The 22,525-nt window shown below is 45.0% G+C and overlaps 1 protein-coding gene across 2 annotated transcripts; it reads left to right on the top strand.

The window, feature by feature from the left end:
- The first annotated feature begins 657 nt into the window (after positions 1-657).
- On the top strand, positions 658-21,395 carry LOC139406337 (general transcription factor IIH, polypeptide 1). 2 transcript variants are annotated; one of them, XR_011633981.1, is made up of 16 exons: positions 658-821; positions 2,470-2,625; positions 5,465-5,657; positions 6,036-6,198; positions 6,438-6,531; positions 7,601-7,750; positions 8,028-8,107; positions 9,697-9,833; positions 9,927-10,014; positions 11,439-11,527; positions 12,954-13,071; positions 13,288-13,378; positions 13,493-13,608; positions 18,357-18,449; positions 20,254-20,983; positions 21,030-21,395. XR_011633981.1 is itself a non-coding variant. In XM_071148840.1 (15 exons), exons 2-15 carry the CDS (start codon positions 2,472-2,474, stop codon positions 20,338-20,340), a joined length of 1,653 nt encoding a protein of 550 aa, XP_071004941.1. In that variant the 5' UTR covers positions 658-821; positions 2,470-2,471; the 3' UTR covers positions 20,341-21,395. The 2 variants fall into 2 exon arrangements, 1 of the variants encoding a protein (XP_071004941.1); XM_071148840.1 differs by having other exon boundaries at positions 20,254-21,395.
- The last annotated feature ends 1,130 nt before the right edge of the window (positions 21,396-22,525 follow it).

Here is a 22,525-nt window from a genome sequence, read left to right as displayed (position 1 = left end):
GGCATGTTATATAACTGCGTCTATTAAGGGGCAATCCCGCAGTTCAAACAATAACAATTGTATCCCCTTTTTTGAAAAAAATAAATAAATAGGAGGGATGGGCTGGAGAAATTAAACCACTCTCAAATGCGTATACAAAGCTATAGATGCAAGGACTGACCATCCATGACGTCAAAATTATAGTTGTAACTATGTTTTGAAGCTATACACTGTTAGTTTACAAGCAATGGAATAAATTATATTTTTCAAGAATCTATAGGTATATCATCCATTTAAATATCCCAAAGTGTATGTAGCAATCGCAGATTACTCACTGAAATCTGCAACATTGATTACCTATTCCAATACATTGACGTCAAAATTGCACAAGACAAAATTAGGCTACACAATATTTATGCACTAACTCCACCAACTATTTTTGATTAGCTGTTTCTATACGGATGTTATTGAATGTAACCAACTGGCTACCTATCTGTCATTTCCAGAGATCCTCTCACTGACAGTAATAAAATAAATCTATATTTTGTTTTGGCCAATTATATTTTAATGAATGTGTCTCTCGTTTCAAGATGTAGCTAATGTTCACCTAAATATATTGCAACTATAAATGGCATTTTTAGACTTCGCTTGTTGTTCCACCGGAGGAATTTGAATGTTGCACAACTTGGCAGCAGTATCGATGGAGGAGCACGAAATACAAGTGGGCACAGTTTTATCATAAATATCGCGTTTAAATAACAATTACACTTAAATAAATTGTACGCTACACATCGGCACAACACGAAACCAATACATCAACTGCAACAGCGTTGGAGTTTGAGGTAATTATGATTGATTTAGCTAACGTTACATGGACTTTTCTTGACAAGTCTGTCTCCGCGGCTGAGTTAGCCAGCTCGCTACCTAGCTCGTTAGCATTAGCAAGCTCAACAGTCGACACTGTCCGGTTTTGGTGTGCTAAAATGTGCATATGCTAAGCATTTGTAACGTAACAGCTGGTTGTTAGTTGGGTGCATTTGCAACAGTGCAGAGTGTCCAATTAAAAAAAAACGCATCTTTTGATCAATGGGTCAAACATGTTAATTGTGTAGATGATACTTTTAAGAAAACCAATGATGCAAACAACATGTCTCTATCATCTGTTCAACAAGTTTGAGTTTTTACCTTTTTTGTAGGATGACTAGAATTAAAGTGACTACATCAATGGAGGCCAGAGAAAAAGTGGTTGAAAAAAACTGGAAAATTGCATCGCGTCAGTTTGGCTGGATTCGGTGCAATAAATACATGCTACCTGGCAGGCTCACTTTCCCGTTGAACTAATCATCTGTCTAATCGAATCCGCAGGACATAAGACTATATATGGTAAAAATAAACAGGTAGTATTTATATATTTTGGTATACGGTTTTCATAGTAATTCGAAATTTGTTATTTTTCCGAAGATTACTCACAAAAACAATCCTGTCTCTGAAATGTAAACGGAGCACTGAACGTGTAACTTTACCAAACATTTTATATTTAATTCAGCTCCTGTCATGCTAATTTAGGTGTTTGCGACTCGCAGAAACAACTATGAAGACGACAACCACAACATGGAAAATTATAACGTTTTTTTACGAGCAACCTGCATAAGAAACCTGCGTCGATGTCAACAGTCACGGATGTAACGTTACTTCGGGTTACGAAATCCGACTTTTTTGATAAAATGCTAATGATATCTGAGAGAAAGACTCCACTGAACGTTTCAGAACATTTTAATTGTGATATTTGTTATAAAATATCAAGACAAAGGGAAGTGACATTTAGTCACCAACGCGTGTTTTAACCCACTGGACACTACATAGTCTTAGCGCAGACTTTCTTAAGGCAGAGGCGCAACATAGTGAGAACCGGGAACTCTTGCAAAACAGACCAGGCTGGGTTTTGTGAAGTCAATGAGAGAAGTACATTATTATTTTCTTTCTCCCATAGTTGTTAATTTTCTCAATCTAAAAAGGCAAGACTTAGATTCGAGCCAATGGTTTAAGTATCAATCAAATTGACTGTACAGTTGAAACTGGTGTTCATCCATGAAGAGCACACTTCTCCAGCGTGCCAGTGGCCATCAGAGGTGAGCATTTTCCCATTGAAGTTGGTTACGACGCCAAACTGCAGTCAGGTTAAGACCCTGGTGAGGATCTGCGTGCTCGTTAAACTGAGACAGTTTGTGCAGATAATCTTCAATTGTGCAAACCCATAGTTTAATAAACTGTCCAGATGGCTGGTCAGACAATCTCGCAGGTGAAGAAGCCAGGTGTGGAGTTCCTGGGCTGGCGGGTTTACATTACATACATTTCTGGGGTCTTTTATTTCAGCTCACGAACATGGGACCAACACTTTTCATGTTGCGTTTATATTTTTGTTCGGGGGAATATATAGCTCTTTACCTTACCACTAATATGCATATTCTACCCCTCTTCTCTCCCTCGCAGCCATGGCAGCGTTGTCGGAGGAGGTGCTGCTGGTGGTGAAGAGGGTCCGACAGAGGAAGCAGGACGGGACCCTCTATCTGATGGCAGAGAGGATAGCCTGGGGACCAGAGGGGAAGGACCGTTTCACCGTCAGCCACCTGTATGCTGACATACGCTGTAAGTGCTGAGTACCAGTCTACTGGCAGAACAGCCTCACACAACACTTTGGCTTGGTTCAGTGTTGTGAAAGTCTATCTGCTGGCTACACACCCATCATGGTTTCAGATTTTTTTTACATTTTTTTAATGTATTTATTTCACCTTTATTTAACCAGGTGGGCTAGTTGAGAACAAGTTCTCATTTACAACTGCGACCTGGCCAAGATAAGGCAAAGCAGTTCGACACAAACAACAACACAGAGTTACACATGGAATAAACAAACATACAGTAGAAAAGTCTATATACAGTGAGGGCAAATGAGGTAGGATAACGGAGTTAAGGCAATAAATAGGCCATGGTGGTGAAGTAAATACAATATACCAATTAAACACTGGAGTGATAGATCTGCAGAGGATGAATGTGCAAGTAGAGATACTGGGGTGCAAATGAGCAAGATAAATAAATAAAAACAGTATGGGGATGAGGTAGATGGGCTGTTTACAGATGGGCTATGTACAGGTGCAGGGATCTGAGAACTGGAAGGAAAGGCGGCCAAAGTAGGAATTTCCTTTGGGGGTGACTAGTGCGATATACCTGCTGGAGCGTTTGCTACGGGTGGGTGCTGCTATGGTGACCAGTGAGCTGAGATAAGGCTGGTCTTTACCTAGCAAAGACTTGTAGATGACCTGGAGCCAGTGGGTTTGGCGACGAGTATGAAGCAAGGGCCAGCCAACGAGCGCGTACAGGTCGCAGTGATAGGCATTATATGGGGCTTTGGTGACAAAACGGATGACACTGTGATAGACTGCATCCAATTTGTTGAGTAGAGTGTTGGAGGCTATTTTGTAGATGACATCGCCCGAAGTCGAGGATCGTCGGATGGTCAATTTGACGAGGGTATGTTTGGCAGCATGAGTGAAGAAGGCTTTGTTGCGAAATAGGAATCCGATTCTAGATGTAATTTTCGATTGAAGATGCTTAACCTCTCTAGGGTACGTGGGACGGTAACGTCCCACCTGTCAACAGCCAGTGAAACTGCAGGGCGCCAAATTCAAAACAACAGAAATCCCATATTTAAAATTCCTCAAACATACATGTATTTTACAGCATTTTAAAGATAAACTTGTTGTTAATCCAGCCACAGTATCCGATTTCAAAAAGGCTTTACAACGAAAGCAAACCAAACGATTATGTTAGGTCTGAGCCAAGTCACAGAAAAACACAGCCATTTTTCCAGCCAAAGAGAGGAGTCACAAAAAGCAGAAATATAAATCAAATTAATCACTAACCTTTGATCTTCATCAGATGGCACTCATAGGACTTCATGTTACACAATACATGTATGTTCTGTTCGGTAAAGTTCATATTTATATCCAAAAATCTGAGTTTACATTGGCGCATTATATTCAGTAGTTACAAAACATCCGGTGATTTTGCAGAGAGCCACATCAATTTACATAAATACTCATTATAAACATTGCTAAAAAGATACAACTATTATGCCCGGATTTATAGATGCACTTCTCCTTATTAATGCAACCGCTGTGTCAGATTTCAAAAACACTTTACGGTAAAAAGCAAAGCATGCAATAATCTGAGTACGGCGGTCAGACGACAAATCAAGCCATACAGATACCCGCCATGTTGGCTTCAACAGAAGTCAGAAATAGCATTATAAATATTCACCTACCTTTGCTGATCTTCCTCAGAGTGCACTCCCAGGAATCCCAGTTCCGCAATAAATGTTTGTTTTGTTTGATAATGTCCATTTATGTCCAAATAGCTTCTTTTGTTAGCGCGTTTGGTAAACAAATCCAAACTTACGAAGCGCGTTCACTAGGAGCAGACAAAGTCCAAAAAACAGGGCTTCCGATTTGACTGAACTCTATCAGAGAAGTAGTTGGTGACCCAGGCGAGGCAATCATTTGAGAAACCAAGTCTGTTGAGTCTGCCGATAAGAATGTGGTGATTTGACGGAGTCGAAAGCCTTTGCCAGGTCGATGAATACAGCGGCACAGTAATGTCTCCTTGAGCACCCATGACCAGCTCTGAACCCAGATTGCATAGCAGAGATTCGAAATGGTCGGTAATCTGTTTAACTTGGCTTTCGAAGACCTTAGAAGTAGGATAGATATAGGTCTGTAGGAGAAATGGGGAGGCTTGGGCGAGTTGCTGTGGAGGGTACAGTGCAGGTGATCGGGGTTGGGGTAGCCAGGTGGAAAGCATGACCGGCCATGATGCTGGAAAGACCATGTGGAAATAACATTTTCAAGCACAGTACTGTGAAAAAGGGGTAACGAGAGGTTCCTTGTTGGTTATTTTTTTTAATTTTTTTTTTCTCCCCAATTTCGTGGTATCCAATTGTTGTAGTAGCTACTATCTTGTCTCATCGCTACAACTCCCGTACGGGCTCGGGAGAGACGAAGGTTGAAAGTCATGCGTCCTCCGATACACAACCCAGTACTGCTTCTTAACACAGCGCGCATCCAACCCGGAAGCCAGCCGCACCAATGTGTCGGAGGCTACACCGTGCACCTGGCAACCTTGGTTAGCGCGCACTGCGCCCGGCCCGCCACAGGAGTCGCTGGTGCGCGATGAGACAAGGACATCCCTACCGACCAAGCCCTCCCTAACCCGGACGACGCTAGGCCAATTGTGCGTCGCCCCACGGACCTCCCGGTCGCGGCCGGTTACGACAGAGCCTGGGCGCGAACCCCGGGACTCTGATGGCACAGCTGGCGCTGCAGTACAGCGCCCTTAACCACTGCGCCACCCGGGAGGCCTCATGAATGGTTACATTGATTGTTTAGTAGTAAGACCTAAGACTTTTTTTTTTCTTTCTCCCAACCCTGTGCAGGTCAGAAAATCAGCCCAGACGGCAAAGCCAAGATTCAGCTACAGTTGGTCCTACACACAGGGGAGAGCACCAACCTCCACTTCTCCAACGAGAGCACTGCCCTGAAAGACCGCGATGCAGCCAAGGACCTCCTCCAGCAGCTGCTGCCCAAATTCAAGAAGAGGGCTAACAAGGAACTGGAGGAGAAGAACAGGTGAGGGACAAATTACACAGATCCCCTTAACTTTCTCGGTCAATGTGAAGTGTTCACCAGAAACCAAACAGGTAGTGAGTTACCTGAATCTGTCCATTTAGAAATACTTCTGTTCGTTGCAAAACATTTTTGCAATGTTGTGCGATTTTAATGAATACACCCTCGATCTCCATAGTTTCAACATCACAAAAAGATTCCAGCGCCACTTACCACTTGTCCTTAACTAGATTGCAAAAGAAAATGGCAGCTAATATTTACTCTTAGAACGTTGTGATCATGATTTCTGACTAGAATATCTTATTGACTTGATTGTGTGTGTGCTAAGTGAATAACCAACCGAAAGGCTGTTTGTGATGTATTGTTTTCTCCTCTCTCTAGAATGTTACAGGAAGATCCGGTGCTGTTCCAGCTGTACAAGGATCTGGTGGTGTGTCAGGTGATCAGCGCTGAGGAGTTCTGGGCCAATCGGCTGAGCATAAACAACGTGGACCACTCCCTCTCCAACAACAAGCAGGAAGTTGGCATCTCGGCAGCCTTCTTGGTGAGCTCAGTGATTTAATGATGGGTTGTGTCCCAAATTGCACCCTATTTCCCTCCCCCCCTCCCCATGGGTTTAACCCATAGTAGTGCACTATAAAGGGAATGGGGTGCCATTTTGGATCAAACCGATGTTTCCCATGGTCAAATTGTCCCAGTGTCCTGTATCTGTCTTGTCTTGCCCATGCTGATACCACTCCAAACGGGGATTGTGGATGGATAAAGCCCTTTGTGTTATTTCAGGCGGACATCCGGCCCCAGACAGATGGCTGTAACGGCCTTAGATACAACCTTACATCTGACATTATCGAGTCAATCTTCAGAACGTACCCTGCAGGTAAGACACCTCGGGTTCTCGGTCATGGAAACCAATGGGAAGAGTTGAAAACGATGTTGTCACTTCACTTGGTGGTCGACCCGTAATGGATGGGACTTTGGGCCCTGTTAGAATACCGTTCCAATAAATGTATGCCTGACTAAGTTGCTTTGGATAAAAGCGTCTGCTACGGCCTCCCGGGTGGCGCAGTGGACCATGGCACTGCATCGCAGCGCTAGCTGTGCCACCAGAGACTGGGTTCGCGTCCAGGCTCTGTCGCAGCCGGCCGCGACTGGGAGGTCCGTGGGGCGACGCATAATTGGCGACGCACAATTATATTTATATTATATACACTGAGTGTACAAAACATTAGGATATTCCTAATATTGAGTTGCACCCCATTTTACTCTCATAACATCCTCAATTCGTCAGGGCATGGACTTTACAAGGTGTCAAGTGTTCCACAGGGATGCTTGCCCATGTTGACGCCAATGCTTCCCATAGTTGTTCAAGTTGGCTGGGTGTCCTTTGGGTTGTTGACCATTCTTGGTACACACGGGAAACTGTTGAGCGACAACCCAGCAGCGTTGCTGTTCTTGACTCACTCAAACCGGTGCACCTGGCACCTACTACCATTCCCCGTTCAAAGGCACTTGAATATTTTGTCTTGCCCATTCACCTCCTGAATGGCACACACACACACACACAATCTGTCTCGATTGTCTCAAGCATTAAAAATCCTTCATTAAATCGGTCTCTTCCCCTTCATCTACACTGATTTGAAGTGGATTTAACAAGTAACATCAATAAGGGGTCATGGCGTTCACCCGGTCAGTCTGTCATGGATAAAGCAGGTGTTGCTAATGTGTTGTGCCCTCTGTGTATGTACCCTTCGAATGCAGTCTTCTTCACTTCCTTAGTTATCCCTGATCAGTAAATGATTGGATAAGGGAAGGTATCCAACCAGATCAGTGATGTACATAAAATAAGGAGGTATTATGTATTCAAACAGGGCCATGTATTTTTTTTGTTGCATCACACTAGTGTCCTATATTGTCCTGTCATTGACTCACTTAACGTTTCCTTCCAGTGAAACAGAAGTATGGTGAGAACGTTCCTCATAACATGACAGAGAAGGAGTTCTGGACGCGGTTCTTCCAGTCCCACTACTTCCACCGAGACCGCATCAACACGGGCCTGCAAGACATCTTCTCAGAGTGTGCAAAGCAAGACGAGAAGGGTACAGTCACTTCTCACTCGGAGGAGAGCAGTCAATGGGTTTATAGTCTTCTGGTTTAGAAAGTTATCTTATTTTTTTGTTCATAGAGATAAGGGAATGTCTACTCACTTCCTGGATTGGGTAACAAACAAAAAAAATTGTCCAGCTCCTTTTATTATATTAGTTGTGTGTGTAAAGCATCTACCATCTACACCTAAAGCATACTGCAAGAGAGCAATACCAATATAATGATGCTGCAATGGTTAGTGTCAGTTTTAATTTCTGTGCTTTTCTGCAGGCCTGAAGTCCATGGTGTTCCAAGGAGTGAAGAACCCAATGGTGGACCTGCTGTCATTGGAGGATAAGTCGTTAGATGAGGTGATGTTACGTTATTGGGCACTTTACACCATTAGGAACCAAAAAGGATCTACCTGAATTAGTCTAAAAGAAACTCTTATTTATTTTTGCAACGTTTTTTGCAAATGAATACATCCCTACAATTTACAATCCAGGGTTTCTCCAAGCAGATTAGCCGCCTCAACTTGCTCAATTTCCACATTTATTTATTACAAGATTTCGTTGAGGTTTAGTTAATGATTTGTCGGCGGCAGGGTAGCCTAGTGGTTAGAGCGCTAGTGGTTAGAGGTTGCAAGTTCAAACCCCCGAGCTGACAAGGTACAAATCTGTCGTTCTGCCCCTGAACAGGCAGTTAACCCACTGCTCCTAGGCCGTCATTGAAAATAAGAATTAGTTCTTAACAGACCCACTCGGCTCCTAGGCCGTCATTGAAAATAAGAATTAGTTCTTAACTGACTTGCCTAGTTAAATAAAAATAAAAAAGCTTTTAGTTTTTGAAATATTTGGGCCTAGCCTTTTTCTTGGCACCCATTCTGGAACTGACTGCAACTCTTTGTTAATTGTTAGTCAATTAAGTTGCTGTGGTAGCTGACGTGTATAGTGTTGCGTCACCGGCATACTCATACACACGGGCTTTACTCAGTGCCAGTGGCAGATTTTTTTTAAAGTACGGGGCCTAGACAGCTGCCCTGTGGAATGCCTGGATTTTGCAGGAGAGGCTTCCATTAAAGGACACCCTCTGTGTTCTGTTAGACAGGTAACAGAACACAGATAGTACCTCACTGTTTCTCTCTTTTGTGCCGTTTTCACATCCCCGCTTATAATCTTGGGACACCACAGAATCCAGGTGGTATTTTGTTGAACGTCGGAGAGGTTGTGAGCATTCATTCACCTTCTAATGCTGCCTGCCAGCTCACCCTCCAATTCTTAACCTTTGGTCATCCCGAGAGGTGCATTGGTCCTAGGCACTGCATCGCAGTGCTAGCTGTGCCACTAGAGATCATGGTTCGAGTCCAGGCTCTGCCGTGACCGGTAGACCCATGGGGCGGCTCACAATTGGCCTAGCGTCGTCCGTGTTAGGGGAGGGTTTGGCCGGGCAGGGATGTCCTTGTCCCATCACCCTCTAGCAAATCCTGTGGCGGGCCGGGCGCAATGCACGCTGACACGGTCGGCAGGTGTACGTTGTTTCTTTAGACACATTGGTGCGACTGGGTTCCGGGATAAGCTTGTCAAGAAGCGGTGTGGTTGGGTTGCGTTTCAGAGGACGCGCGGCTCTCGACCTTCACCTCTCCCGAGTCTCATCGCTGCAACTCCCGTACAGACAAGACTGTATCTACCCAATTGGAAACCCCAAAAAAGGGGGAAAAAATCAAAATAAATCCTTACCCATAAGGTGGGAAACAGTTGGTCCTCTGTGGCTCTGTTGGTAGAGCAAGGGTTGTGGGTTTGATTCCCGCTGGGATCACCATATGTAAAATGTATGCCCATATGACCAGGTGGCTTTGGATAAAAATCTTCTGCTAATGGCTTATTATATTATTCAGTATGTCCTCTCTCCGGGGTTATGGGTCTAACTCGACGTGTCACTAATCAGTATGTCCTCTCTCCAGGGTTATGGGTCTAACTCCACAGCACCTTCTACGTCCAATACTAACAAGACCGTGAAGGAGAACAGTAACTCTGCCATAATCAAGAGGTTCAACCACCACAGTACCATGGTGCTGGCAGCAGGCTCCGGAAAGAAAGCGTGAGTTGACGATTAAGTACCTTCTCAAAAGAGATCTTCTCTTGTCTTTTTCACTGCAGAGCCGTGTGCTAACCTAGCGGTCTGTCTTCATAGGGATGCTCCTAACGGTCAGGCCTGTGAGACTAGCAGTACAGATGGAAACTCTAGGGATTCGGACTTCTTCCAACCACCCATTAAGAAGGTATGATGATTATCTCTCTTACTGTGAAGGCAAATCATACAAGATAAAGGCTTGTTTAAGCGCTGAGCTTTTATAAATATACTGAAAAATATAAAAAAAACAATATATAAATGCAACAATTTTTCAAAGATTTTACTGAGCTACAGTTTATATAAGGAAATCGGGCAAATTAAAATAAATTCATTAGGCCCTAATCTATTGATTTCACTTGACTGGGAATACAGGTACCTTATTTATTTTTAAGTAGGGGCGTGGATCAGAACCACCATTGCCTCATGCAGTGCATCAAATCTCCTTCGCATAGATTGATCAGGCTGTTGCTTGATCAGGCTGTTGATTGTGGAATCTTGTTCCACTCTTCAATGGCTGTGCGAAGTTGATGAATATTGGCGGGAACTGGAACGTGCTGTTGTACACGTCGATCCAGAGCATCCCAAACATGCTCAAAGGGTGACATGTCTGGTGAGTATGCAGGCCATGGAAGAACTGGGACATTTTCAACTTCCAGGAATTGTGTACAGATCCTTGTGACATGGAGCCGTGCATTATCACGCTGAAACATGAGGTGATGGCTGCAGATGAATGACACGACAATGGGCCTCAGGATCTCGTCACGGTATCTCTGTGCATTCAAATTGGAATCAATAAAATGCAATTGTGTTCATTGTTGTGAACTTATGCCGGCCTCTACCATAACTCCACTGCCACCATGGGGGCACTCTGTTCACAATGTTGATATAAAAAAACTGCCCCCCCCCCCCCCCCTGGTTAGACGTACTGCCAAATAAACATTTTTAAAAAATACATTGGAGGCGGCTTATGGTAGAGAAATTAACATTAAATTATCTGGCAACAGCTCTGGTGGATATTCCCGCAGTCAGCATGCCAATTGCACTCTCCCTCAACTTGAGACAGCTGTGGCGTTGTGTGACAACTTAGTGGCCTTTTATTGTCCCCAGCACAAGCTGCACCTGTGTAATGATCATGCTGTTTAATCAGCGTCTTGATATTCCACACCTGCCAGGTAGATGGATTATCTTGGCAAAGGAGAAATGTTCTCAAACAGGGATGTAAACAAATTTGGGCACAACATTTGAGAGAAATAAGCCTTTTTGTGCAAATGGCAAATTTCTGGGATCTTATTTCAGCTCATGAAACATGGGACCAACACTTTACCTGTTGCGTTTTATATTGTTCAGTATATACTGTATATTCAAGCTGTGAAACATGGGACCAGCACATTACATGTTCTGTTTATCTTGTTGTTCAGTGTACATTATGAGCATTGACACACAGTAAACGCATTCATCACTCTGCCATGCTGTGGATATAGGCTCTTACCCTTTATGATGGTACAGAGAGCCAAAGCTTCCTTTCCAAGATGAGTTGGCACTTTTTGTTATTAAAGCTGTGGTGTATTTCAGGTGAAAATACAAGATGTCATAGAGTATGAGGACCTTCATAGGGAGAATGGGAAGAAGACAGTGGCTCTGAACCTCAAGAAGTCTGACAGGTGGGTTCGATATCACTGAGTGGGTGCTCTGCTTTCTCTCTAGTGTGGTTGTTCATGGACACCATACTTTGGAACTAGTGTGCTCTCTGGCTTGGCTCTCTGGCCCTGGCTCGGCTCTCTGGCCCTGGCTCGGCTCTCTGGCCCTGGCTCGGCTCTCTGGCCCTGGCTCGGCTCTCTGGCCCTGGCTCGGCTCTCTGGCCCTGGCCCGGCTCTCTGGCCCTTTTTAAATGAATGTATCTAAGTTGTCGTCTGTGTTCTCTCCAGGAATGGAGTCCAGTCGAATTGAAGTCTATGAATTCAGGAAGTAAATTGAAATTCCCATTCAATAATTGAAAAAAATGATTCAATGATTTCTCAATAAACTGAAAAGTAGAAGCTATTTAATTCTAAAAGTTATATTTTTTAATTTAAAAAAAAAAATCACTTCCTTAATTGACTGTCTTATATTCAAATTGGGCTCCTGAGAGGCGCAGCGGTCTAAGTTACTGCGTCTCAGTGCTAGAGCGTCACTAAAGACATCCTGGTTCAAATCCAGGATGTATCACAACCGGCTGTGATTGGGAGTCCCGTAGGGTGGCGCACAATTGGCCCAGTGTCGTCCGGGTTTGACCGGTGTAGGCCGTCATTGTAAATAAGAATTTGTTCTTAACTGACTTGCCAAGTTAAATAAAAAATAATAATTGACCCCAACCCTGGTTCTCTCACACATACTTTAGTGATGGGAAGAATGGCTCTTTTTTACAGATTATTAGATTATTTTTTTTAACCTTTATTTAACCAGGCAAGTCGGTTAAGAATCAATTCTTATTTTCAATGATGGCCTAGGAACAGTGGGTTAACTGCCTTGTTCAGGGGCAGAAATACAGATTCTTACCTTATCAGCTCGGAGATTTGATCCAGCAACCTTTCGGTTACTGGCCCAACGCCCCAACGCTCTAACCACTAACCAAAAAACAATCTAATTTTGTTAATTTGAGTTAGTAATGGCTGGTGAACGATAAACTCAAACCTGGGGTCATGATTCTAAAAGCCTCTCGTTCACATGGTCTCCACCATAAGGAGGATTACTGGGGCTGCCATTACTGGGCTGGGGCTGCCACTACTGGGGCTGCCACTACTGGGGCTGCCATTTGTGACAGACTTGTAGCCTAAAAGTGGTGTTTAAACAATTTTACATGTTGATTGCTAGGCAATGGCATACAAGTATGATAATTTATTGATCTAGTTGCGGCTGCAAGCAGACTAAATTGTGAGCAACTCTTGATGGAATGCATTACTTGACTGCTGTGAGGGATGAGCACAATATTGTTTTAACTCTGTTTCTCTTGAACATGCCATACAATTTTAATGAATTATATGAAGAGTGCCTTGGTCCTCATTTCTTTTTGATAACTAATGTTGTAAATGTACCTCTCTGTTCTTGCAGGTACTCTCATGGTCCCGTGCCTCTCCTGCCCCAACAGTACACCACCAGTCAAGACATCGTCAACTCTGTCAACTGTATAAAGCAGGAAATAGCCAGCTACAAACCCTGCCTTACTCAGGTTAGACACCCCTCTGTTTCTCCGCTAATCTCGGGGAAACCCAGAACTGAAGAAAAAAAACATACGTTATTGCGTCAGAGGCTCGTTTATTTTTTGGGGGGTTCTAGGCAGGAGAGGTTGAAAGATACTAAAGTATGTTTGCTGTTGAAATCTGTGTTTTAAAAAAAATATTTGTTCTAAAGGTCTTTTTAACAGTCGTAATCCTCCCTTTTACAGGTGATGTCCAGCAGTACAGCCAGTTGTGCCATCGCCGCCCTCTCTCCAGGGGGTGTTCTCATGCAGGCGTTAGCACAGCAAGCCATTAACCGTGAGTTTACGGATGAACCCCTTTCGTTCAAGTTTATTTACCTAGTGAATAGTCCTGTCGGCCCCGGCCAGTCACCGACACGGATGTTATCGCTTCTGTTTCCTCGGTTTACAGAGATGGTTCCCAATGACGTTCAGGGGGAGCTGAAGCATCTGTACACGGCTGCTGGGGAGCTGCTGAGACACTTCTGGTCCTGTTTTCCTGTCAACACACTTTTCCTGGAAGAGAAGGTGACTACTGCTTGAAGAGGGCAATCTGCAGTTCAAACGATAACAAACCTGCCCACCCCCACCACTGTTTTGATAAACGGTGGAGAAATGTAACTTCTCTCAAATCCATTGACCGTTCATCTACTGCAACCCTCGGTCTAGAATCGCGTGGGTTGTCAGTACAGCGGACCCCAAACCGATCCAAATGTAGCATGCATTGGTCAGAAAATCGATTCAAACATTAGGACTTGTCTATTTCACTAATGTTTTGTTCATATTATTATTATTATTATTATTTAATTTTTTTGTATCTTCCGAAAATGTTTAATCTTTTGTGCCAACTGGTGCGTCTCCTCTCCATCGGTGTGGAACTAAGCAGTTAAGTGTTGTCATTGATCTACAAGTCATTTTGCAAGCCGATCTACCCAAGGCAATATCAGTAGCCTGATCTAAACTGCACGGTGCCCAGCATCGCGCGCTTACCAATGCCAGGTAGACAGCCTGATCTTAACCAATGCCAGGTAGACAGCCTGATCTTAACCAATGCCAGGTAGACAGCCTGATCTAAACTGTGCACGGTGCCCAGCATCGCGTGCTTACCAATGCCAGGTAGACAGCCTGATCTAAACCAATGCCAGGTAGACAGCCTGCTCTAAACCAATGCCAGGTAGACAGCCTGCTCTAAACCAATGCCAGGTAGACAGCCTGATCTAAACCAATGCCAGGTAGACAGCCTGATCTAAACCAATGCCAGGTAGACAGCCTGATCTAAACCAATGCCAGGTAGTGCCAGGTAGACAGCCTGATCTAAACCAATGCCAGGTAGACAGCCTGATCTAAACCAATGCCAGGTAGACAGCCTGATCTAAACCAATGCCAGGTAGACAGCCTGATCTAAACCAATGCCAGGTAGACAGCCTGATCTAAACCAATGCCAGGTAGACAGCCTGATCTAAACCAATGCCAGGTAGACAGCCTGATCTAAACCAATGCCAGGTAGACAGCCTGATCTAAACCAATGCCAGGTAGACAGCCTGATCTAAACCAATGCCAGGTAGACAGCCTGATCTAAACCAATGCCAGGTAGACAGCCTGATCTAAACCAATGCCAGGTAGACAGCCTGATCTAAACCAATGCCAGGTAGACAGCCTGATCTAAACCAATGCCAGGTAGACAGCCTGATCTAAACCAATGCCAGGTAGACAGCCTGATCTTAACCAATGCCAGGTAGACAGCCTGATCTTAACCAATGCCAGGTAGACAGTCTGATCTAAACTGTGCACGGTGCCCAGCATCGCGTGCTTACCAATGCCAGGTAGACAGCCTGCTCTAAACCAATGCCAGGTAGACAGCCTGCTCTAAACCAATGCCAGGTAGACAGCCTGATCTAAACCAATGCCAGGTAGACAGCCTGATCTAAACCAATGCCAGGTAGACAGCCTGATCTAAACCAATGCCAGGTAGACAGCCTGATCTAAACCAATGCCAGGTAGACAGCCTGATCTAAACCAATGCCAGGTAGACAGCCTGATCTAAACCAATGCCAGGTAGACAGCCTGATCTAAACCAATGCCAGGTAGACAGCCTGATCTAAACCAATGCCAGGTAGACAGCCTGATCTAAACCAATGCCAGGTAGACAGCCTGATCTAAACCAATGCCAGGTAGACAGCCTGATCTAAACCAATGCCAGGTAGACAGCCTGATCTAAACCAATGCCAGGTAGACAGCCTGATCTAAACCAATGCCAGGTAGACAGCCTGATCTAACACCTCTACACTGCACCTTCAGCATTCAAAATGGCCGAAAAAAAGAAGGCATGTTTTACTTAAGTAAAAGTTGTAGCTAAGCTACCGGAGAGACAACTCACCTGGCTATAGGTTACCTGTTGAACGGGGCTTACAATAGATTTTATTTTAGTTTATTCAGGTTCACCATCAGCAATGGTTTTGGTATTTTTATTTTTTTTGCTTTAACCTCGAGCGTCGAGCAATCCCGTATCAGGGAGCGTGATCATAGCCTCAAGCTCATTACCATAACGCATAACGTTTCCTATTCATGAAAATCGCAAATGAAATGAGATAAATATATTCAAACAGAAGCTTAGCCTTTTGTTAACAACACTATCATCTCAGATTTTCAAAATATGCTTTTCAACCAAAGCTACACAAGCATTTGTGTAAGAGTATTGATAGCTAGCATAGCATTAAGCCTAGCATTCAGCAGGCAACATTTTCACAAAAACAAGAAAAGCATTCAAATAAAATCATTTACCTTTGAAGAACTTCGGATGTTTTCAATGAGGAGACTCACAGTTAGATAGCAAATGTTCATTTTTTCCAAAAATGTTATTTGGGGAGACGAAATAGCACCGTTTTGTTCATCACGTTTGGCTAAGAAAAAGACCGGAAAATGCAGTCACTTACAACGCCAAACTTTTTTCCAAATTAGCTCCATAATATCGACAAACATAGCAAACGTTGTTTACAATCAATCCTCAAGGTGTTTTTCACATATCTATTCGATAATCTATCAGTGGTGGCAGTTGGCTTCTCATCAGAAGCAAACGGAAAAATACTGCAGCTGGAGATTACGCAATAATTGCAACGGAGGACACCAAGCGACCACCTGGTAGATGTAGTCTCTTCTGGTCAATCCTCCAATGATATGCCTACAAATACGTCACAATGCTGTAGACACCTTGGGGAAAACGTAAGCTGACTCCTAGCTCCTTCACAGCCATATAAGGAGTCATTGGCATGAGGCGGTTTCAAAAAATGCTGCACTTCCTGATTGGATTTTTATCTGGGTTTCGCCTGTAACATCAGTTCTGTAGCACTCACAGACAATATCTTTGCAGTTTTGGAAACGTCAGTGTTTTCTTTCCAAAGCTGTCAATTATATGTATAGTCGAGCATCTTTTCGTGACAACATATCTTGTTTAAAACTGGAACGTTTTTCATCCAAAAATTAAAAGAGTGCCCCCTATATCGAAGAGGTTAAACAATCGGTGTATATGGTCATTTTTTAGATGTACATGGTGAAGTTGATAATTTTCAAAACGAGGACGGCGATCACTTTGCGAGGTGCGCTGTATGACCGAGAGGAGTGAAGATCAGCGAACTTACAAACGGTTAAATCCATTCTGTTTTGAGATGGGTTATAAACTCAGTGGTCAGTTTATTAGGTACACCCATCTAGTACTGTGTTGGACCCCCCCCTCCCCCTTTAGCCTCCAGAACAGCCTGAATTCTTGGGGGCGTGGAACCGTTAATCAATTGTTATCAAGGGAACTAACGTGTTCCAGGAAATCATTCCCCACACCTTTACACCACCAGCCTGTACTGTTGACACCGGGCAGGATGTGGCCTTGGTCTCCGGCTGCCTCTGCAAATCCTGACTGCCATCAGCATGACGCAACAGGAACTGGTGTTTGTCGGACCAGGCTATGTGCCCACTGGAGCCGCTTCTTCTTGTTTTTAGCTGATAGGAGTGGAACCCGGTGTGGTCATCTGCTGCAATTAGCCAATCCGTGACAAGGACCGCTGAGTTGTGTGTTCTGAGATGCCGTTCTGCACACCACTGTTGTGCTGCACCTTAATTTGCCTGTTTGTGGGCCCGCCTGTTAGCTTGTATGATTCCTGCCATTCTCCTTCCACCTCTCGTCAACGAGCTGTTTTTCACCCACACGACTGCCGCTGACTGGATGTTTTGTTGTTTTGTCTCACCGTTCTCAGTAAACCCTAGACACTGTCGTGCGTGAAAAGCCCAGGAGGATCGTTTCTGAGATACAGGAACCGGGGATCATACGGCGCTCAATCACTTAGGTCACTGGTTTTGCCCATTCCAACATTCAATCAAACAGTACCTGGATGCCTGTCTGCCTGCTTTATATAGTAAACCACGGCCACGTGACTCAGTGTAGGAGTGACTCAGTGTAGGAGTGACTCGGTGTAGGAGCAAACCATTTTTTTGTGTACGGGGTGGTGTACCTAAAAAAAACAGGCTACATTGCCCCCCCCCCCCCTAATCTGACAGTGGTAGTTGTCTAGTTTCCTTTATGGCTCTAATCTGATAGTGGTGGTAGATGCGTAGTCTCCATTATGGCTCTAATCTGGTAGTGGGGTGGTAAATGCCTAGTCTCCATTATGGCTCTAACCTGGTAGTGGGGTGGTAGATGTCTAGTCTCCCTTATGGCTCAGCTCAGGTGCCTACATAGTACATACATCATTTACACAGTCACACACACACACAGTCTGCTCAGACAGAACCAGCCCCCACACACACACATACACAGCCGGCTCGTTTGGATCCCGCCCAGAGGCCCGGCTCGTTTGGATCCCGCCCAGAGGCCCGGCTCGTGAGATCCAACAGCAGCAGATTTTAATGTAGAATGGAAAATGTATGTGTTTATGCAACAAATGTTAGCGCACCGAATCGTGTCACAATCAATTTGTTCTCTAATCAAACCGAATTGCACCAAATTGTTTAAAACTATTAAAAAACGTATCGTTCCTGAATCGTAGCCCGTGTGTCTAGATGCGTATCAAATCATCTTGATAGAGAAATATGCACATCCCTTGTTGTCTGTCGTTGCATCCATGGGGTCAATATGAATTTGAGAGGAGTTGCAGTCTTACTACCTTTTCTATCATCTCTATAGCAACAAGTGAAGGCTATTTTGCAGAAGAAAAAAAAACATTTTGACTGTTGCCGTTGACTCTCTTGCCGTTGTCTCTTACATGTCTTTTCTCGTGTGTGTGTGTCAGGTGGTAAAGATGAGGTCCAACCTGGAGAGATTCCAGATGACCAAGCTCCGCCCCTTCCAGGAGAAAGTCCAGCGTCAATACCTGAGTACTAACGTAAGCCCCCGCTAGAGACTCATTATTTAAATTGGGTAGCTAATAGTGGCCCCCCCTAGAGACTCATTATTTAAATCGGGTAGCTAATAGTGCCCCCCCCCCCCCCCAGAGACTCATTATTTATATCAGGTAGCTAATAGTGCCCCCCACCCCCCTAGAGACTAATTATTTATATCAGGTAGCTAATAGTGTCAGAGTTGGTAGAGGTCCTGTCTGGTCCAGTTGGTAGAGGTCCTGTCTGGTCCAGTTGGTAGAGGTCCTGTCTGGTCCAGTTGGTAGAGGTCCTGTCTGGTCCAGTTGGTAGAGGTCCTGTCTGGTCCAGTTGGTAGAGGTCCTGTCTGGTCCAGTTGGTAGAGGTCCTGTCTGGTCCAGTTGGTAGAGGTCCTGTCTGGTCCAGTTGGTAGAGGTCCTGTCTGGTCCAGTTGGTAGAGGTCCTGTCTGGTCCAGTTGGTAGAGGTCCTGTCTGGTCCAGTTGGTAGAGGTCCTGTCTGGTCCAGTTGGTAGAGGTCCTGTCTGGTCCAGTTGGTAGAGGTCCTGTCTGGTCCAGTTGGTAGAGGTCCTGTCTGGTCCAGTTGGTAGAGGTCCTGTCTGGTCCAGTTGGTAGAGGTCCTGTCTGGTCCAGTTGGTAGAGGTCCTGTCTGGTCCAGTTGGTAGAGGTCCTGTCTGGTCCAGTTGGTAGAGGTCCTGTCTGGTCCAGTTGGTAGAGGTCCTGTCTGGTCCAGTTGGTAGAGGTCCTGTCTGGTCCAGTTGGTAGAGGTCCTGTCTGGGCCAGTTGGTGTTGGTCCTGTCTGGGCCAGTTGGTGTTGGTCCTGTCTGGGCCAGTTGGTCCTGTCTTGGCCAGTTGGTCCTGTCTTGGCCAGTTGGTCCTGTCTTGGCCAGTTGGTGTTGGTCCTGTCTGGGCCAGTTGGTGTTGGTCCTGTCTGGGCCAGTTGGTAGAGGTCCTGTCTGGGCCAGTTGGTAGAGGTCCTGTCTGGGCCAGTTGGTAGAGGTCCTGTCTGGGCCAGTTGTTCCTGTCTGGGCCAGTTGGTAGAGGTCCTGTCTGGGCCAGTTGGTAGAGGTCCTGTCTGGGCCAGTTGGTAGAGGTCCTGTCTGGGCCAGTTGGTAGAGGTCCTGTCTGGGCCAGTTGGTAGAGGTCCTGTCTGGGCCAGTTGGTAGAGGTCCTGTCTGGGCCAGTTGGTGTTGGTCCTGTCTGGGCCAGTTGGTGTTGGTCCTGTCTGGGCCAGTTGGTGTTGGTCCTGTCTGGGCCAGTTGGTAGAGGTCCTGTCTGGGCCAGTTGGTAGAGGTCCTGTCTGGGCCAGTTGGTAGAGGTCCTGTCTGGGCCAGTTGGTGTTGGTCCTGTCTGGGCCAGTTGGTAGAGGTCCTGTCTGGGCCAGTTGGTCCTGTCTGGGCCAGTTGGTCCTGTCTGGGCCAGTTGGTCCTGTCTGGGCCAGTTGGTCCTGTCTGGGCCAGTTGGTCCTGTCTGGGCCAGTTGGTCCTGTCTGGTCCAGTTGGTAGAGGTCCTGTCTGGGCCAGTTGGTAGAGGTCCTGTCTGGGCCAGTTGGTAGAGGTCCTGTCTGGGCCAGTTGGTAGAGCATGGTGCTTGCAAAGTCAGAATTGTGTGTTCGATTTCCCCCTTTTATGAAACTGTAACTAAGTCGCTTTGGATAAAAATGTCTGGTAAATATTCTAGATAATACTATAGACTGACCTTTTCAAAGACAACCTTGTGTACGGTCTACAGAGGGTGTCTTTATCTGTGACCCGTGAGAGCTCCAGGACATTATTTCTTCATCTCAGAATATGATGTTTTAAATCTCTCCTACAGCTTACTGGTCACCTCGAGGACATGTTTCAGATGGCCTACAATAAATTCCACGCCTGGCAAACACGTCGGATGATGAGGAAAACCTGAGAGGGGAGAAACGCATGGCTTTATCAGAGAGAATGGAAAGAATGAATGAACGAGTACAAGATGGATGGACAGACCTTATTCTACCTACCAGGCTGCTGTGTCAGAGGAGAGACAGATGGCATAGTCGTCGTCCGTCTCCCCCCCCCGGGGGGTGAGATGAAGATTCAGACGGGTGCTGCTGTTAGCCTGCTAAAACCCCACAGGTCCATCAGACTGACACACTCACTAGGTCTCAATCACAAATTACTCTTATTAGTTTTTTTTTTTTGCATTTTCCTCTGTGAATGGGATTCATGGGAAAATGTTGGGGTCATGACTCTCCGCTATAAGGTTTGAACAAACATAGGCAAACTTTCTTTTTTTTTTAAATGTGTATAAAACGACCAGACTTCAGATGGGAAGTCAAAAAAGGAACTCAGGAACTGAACAGACTATGTTAAATAACAATACATTTTTTTATAAGCAAAAGGACTGTGTGATGTGAAGCTTAACTTAATGTGAGATGCTCTCAGTACAGAGACTGAAAGATGGAGAGCTCAGTACAGATGCCACGCCCTTTCCTCAGTCCTCCCAGGCCTTTTTCCCCAGTCCTCCCAGGCCTTTTTCCCCAGTCCTCCCAGGCCTTTTTCCCCAGTCCTCCCAGGCCTTTTTCCCCAGTCTTCCCAGGCCTTTTTCCCCAGTCCTCCCAGGCCTTTTTCCCCAGAGCTGAGGACCGGGTCCAGGGAACCTGTCTGTACGTTGGATGGAGGCTGGCTGACAGGCAGTCAGGCAACTGAATATAGCAATACTGTAAAGACATTTGTCTACTGTATGGCCACGTCCCCATAGGGCACGCTATTCCCTAGATAGTGCACAGCATTTGACAAGGGCACTCAGAGCCCAATTGGCCCTGGGTCAAAAGTAGTGCACTGAATAGGGTGCTATTTGAGATGTTGACTCTGCCCCCAATCACACTTTAAAACTGCACTGGTATGTAATGTCTGTTCTGTTTCTAGCTGCACTGAAGACACCGTCTGGATGTTAACTCAAACATTAAAGTGAAATATATTAATGTTTTTTGTTTGTTCTGGTTTTTAGCTTGTTTCTTTTGTGTGTTTTAGTAGTTGGTGAGGCTGTTGTATATGATCTATGGGTGGAAGGTGTAGGATGAAGCTGCCTCTAGACACTGATCTGAGATCATTATTTGCTTTTCTCCAGAAATTGTTAAATTTAGGGGAAGCTGATCCTAGATCTGTAGCTACTAGGGGGGGAAACTACACCCCAAAAGCTGTGTTCAACCAGAAGGATTTACATGTAGTTGTGTGGTCTAAAATTCTTTAGAAATGCCCAACGGTCAGAATGAAGACTACAGTAGGCTCTCTATCGTAGCCTGGTTATACCAGAGTAAATGTGTTACGTTTGGTGGTTGAACCAGACTTTAGGCTCTCATCAGGGCCGTATTCACATCTGATCTAGGATCAGATGTGATTTTCTGAGAAAAGAAGAAACCCACACACTGCTCTTACTAGAATTGCTGCTCTTCATTAAGCTTTCCGTATGCGTCAGAGCAGTGGGGGGGGTTTCTTTTTTCACGTGTTTAATTGTTACCATGTGTAACGGATGTGAAATGGCTAGCTAGTTAGCGGTGGTGCGCGCTAATAGCGTTTCAATCAGTGACGTCACCATGCACCAGCAAATAAATATAGCTCAGATGTGCTAGTGCCTTTTTTGAATTTTGATTCATTATGACCTAAAAGGCAAACAGGTCGTACATCATCACTACTATTCTGGGAGGCCTTCTGAATCAAGAGGAAAATGAGCTCTGTAAAGCAGTGCTTCTCTCATGTCATTGTAAATAAGAATTTGTTCTTAACTGACTTGCCTAGTTAAATAAAAAAATGCAATTCCCTACATAGGACTCTAGTCAAAAGTAGTGCACTATATTGTGCACGACATGGGGAATATAGTGCCATTTAGGAAGCAGCCCTATCCTCATCTCATGTTAGTGGGCTATTTTGGTGTGTGCTGCAGAGGATGTCTTGGGCATTTTCTCATGTTTCAATCAATAGAGGGTTGCTAATGGACTGCACCACTAACCCAACACTTGCCTATGAAGTGTGCCTGCGCCACTGAAAGTAGTGCACACTCACAGACACAAGATGCGAGGGTGGGGATTATATTTTCATGAACCTAAAACACAAGATTT

This window comes from Oncorhynchus clarkii, chromosome 4, assembly GCF_045791955.1.
Source record: "Oncorhynchus clarkii lewisi isolate Uvic-CL-2024 chromosome 4, UVic_Ocla_1.0, whole genome shotgun sequence".
Lineage (NCBI taxonomy): Eukaryota > Metazoa > Chordata > Actinopteri > Salmoniformes > Salmonidae > Oncorhynchus > Oncorhynchus clarkii.
Note: the sequence above shows the minus strand (reverse complement) of the source record. Positions and strands in the feature narration are given on the sequence as shown.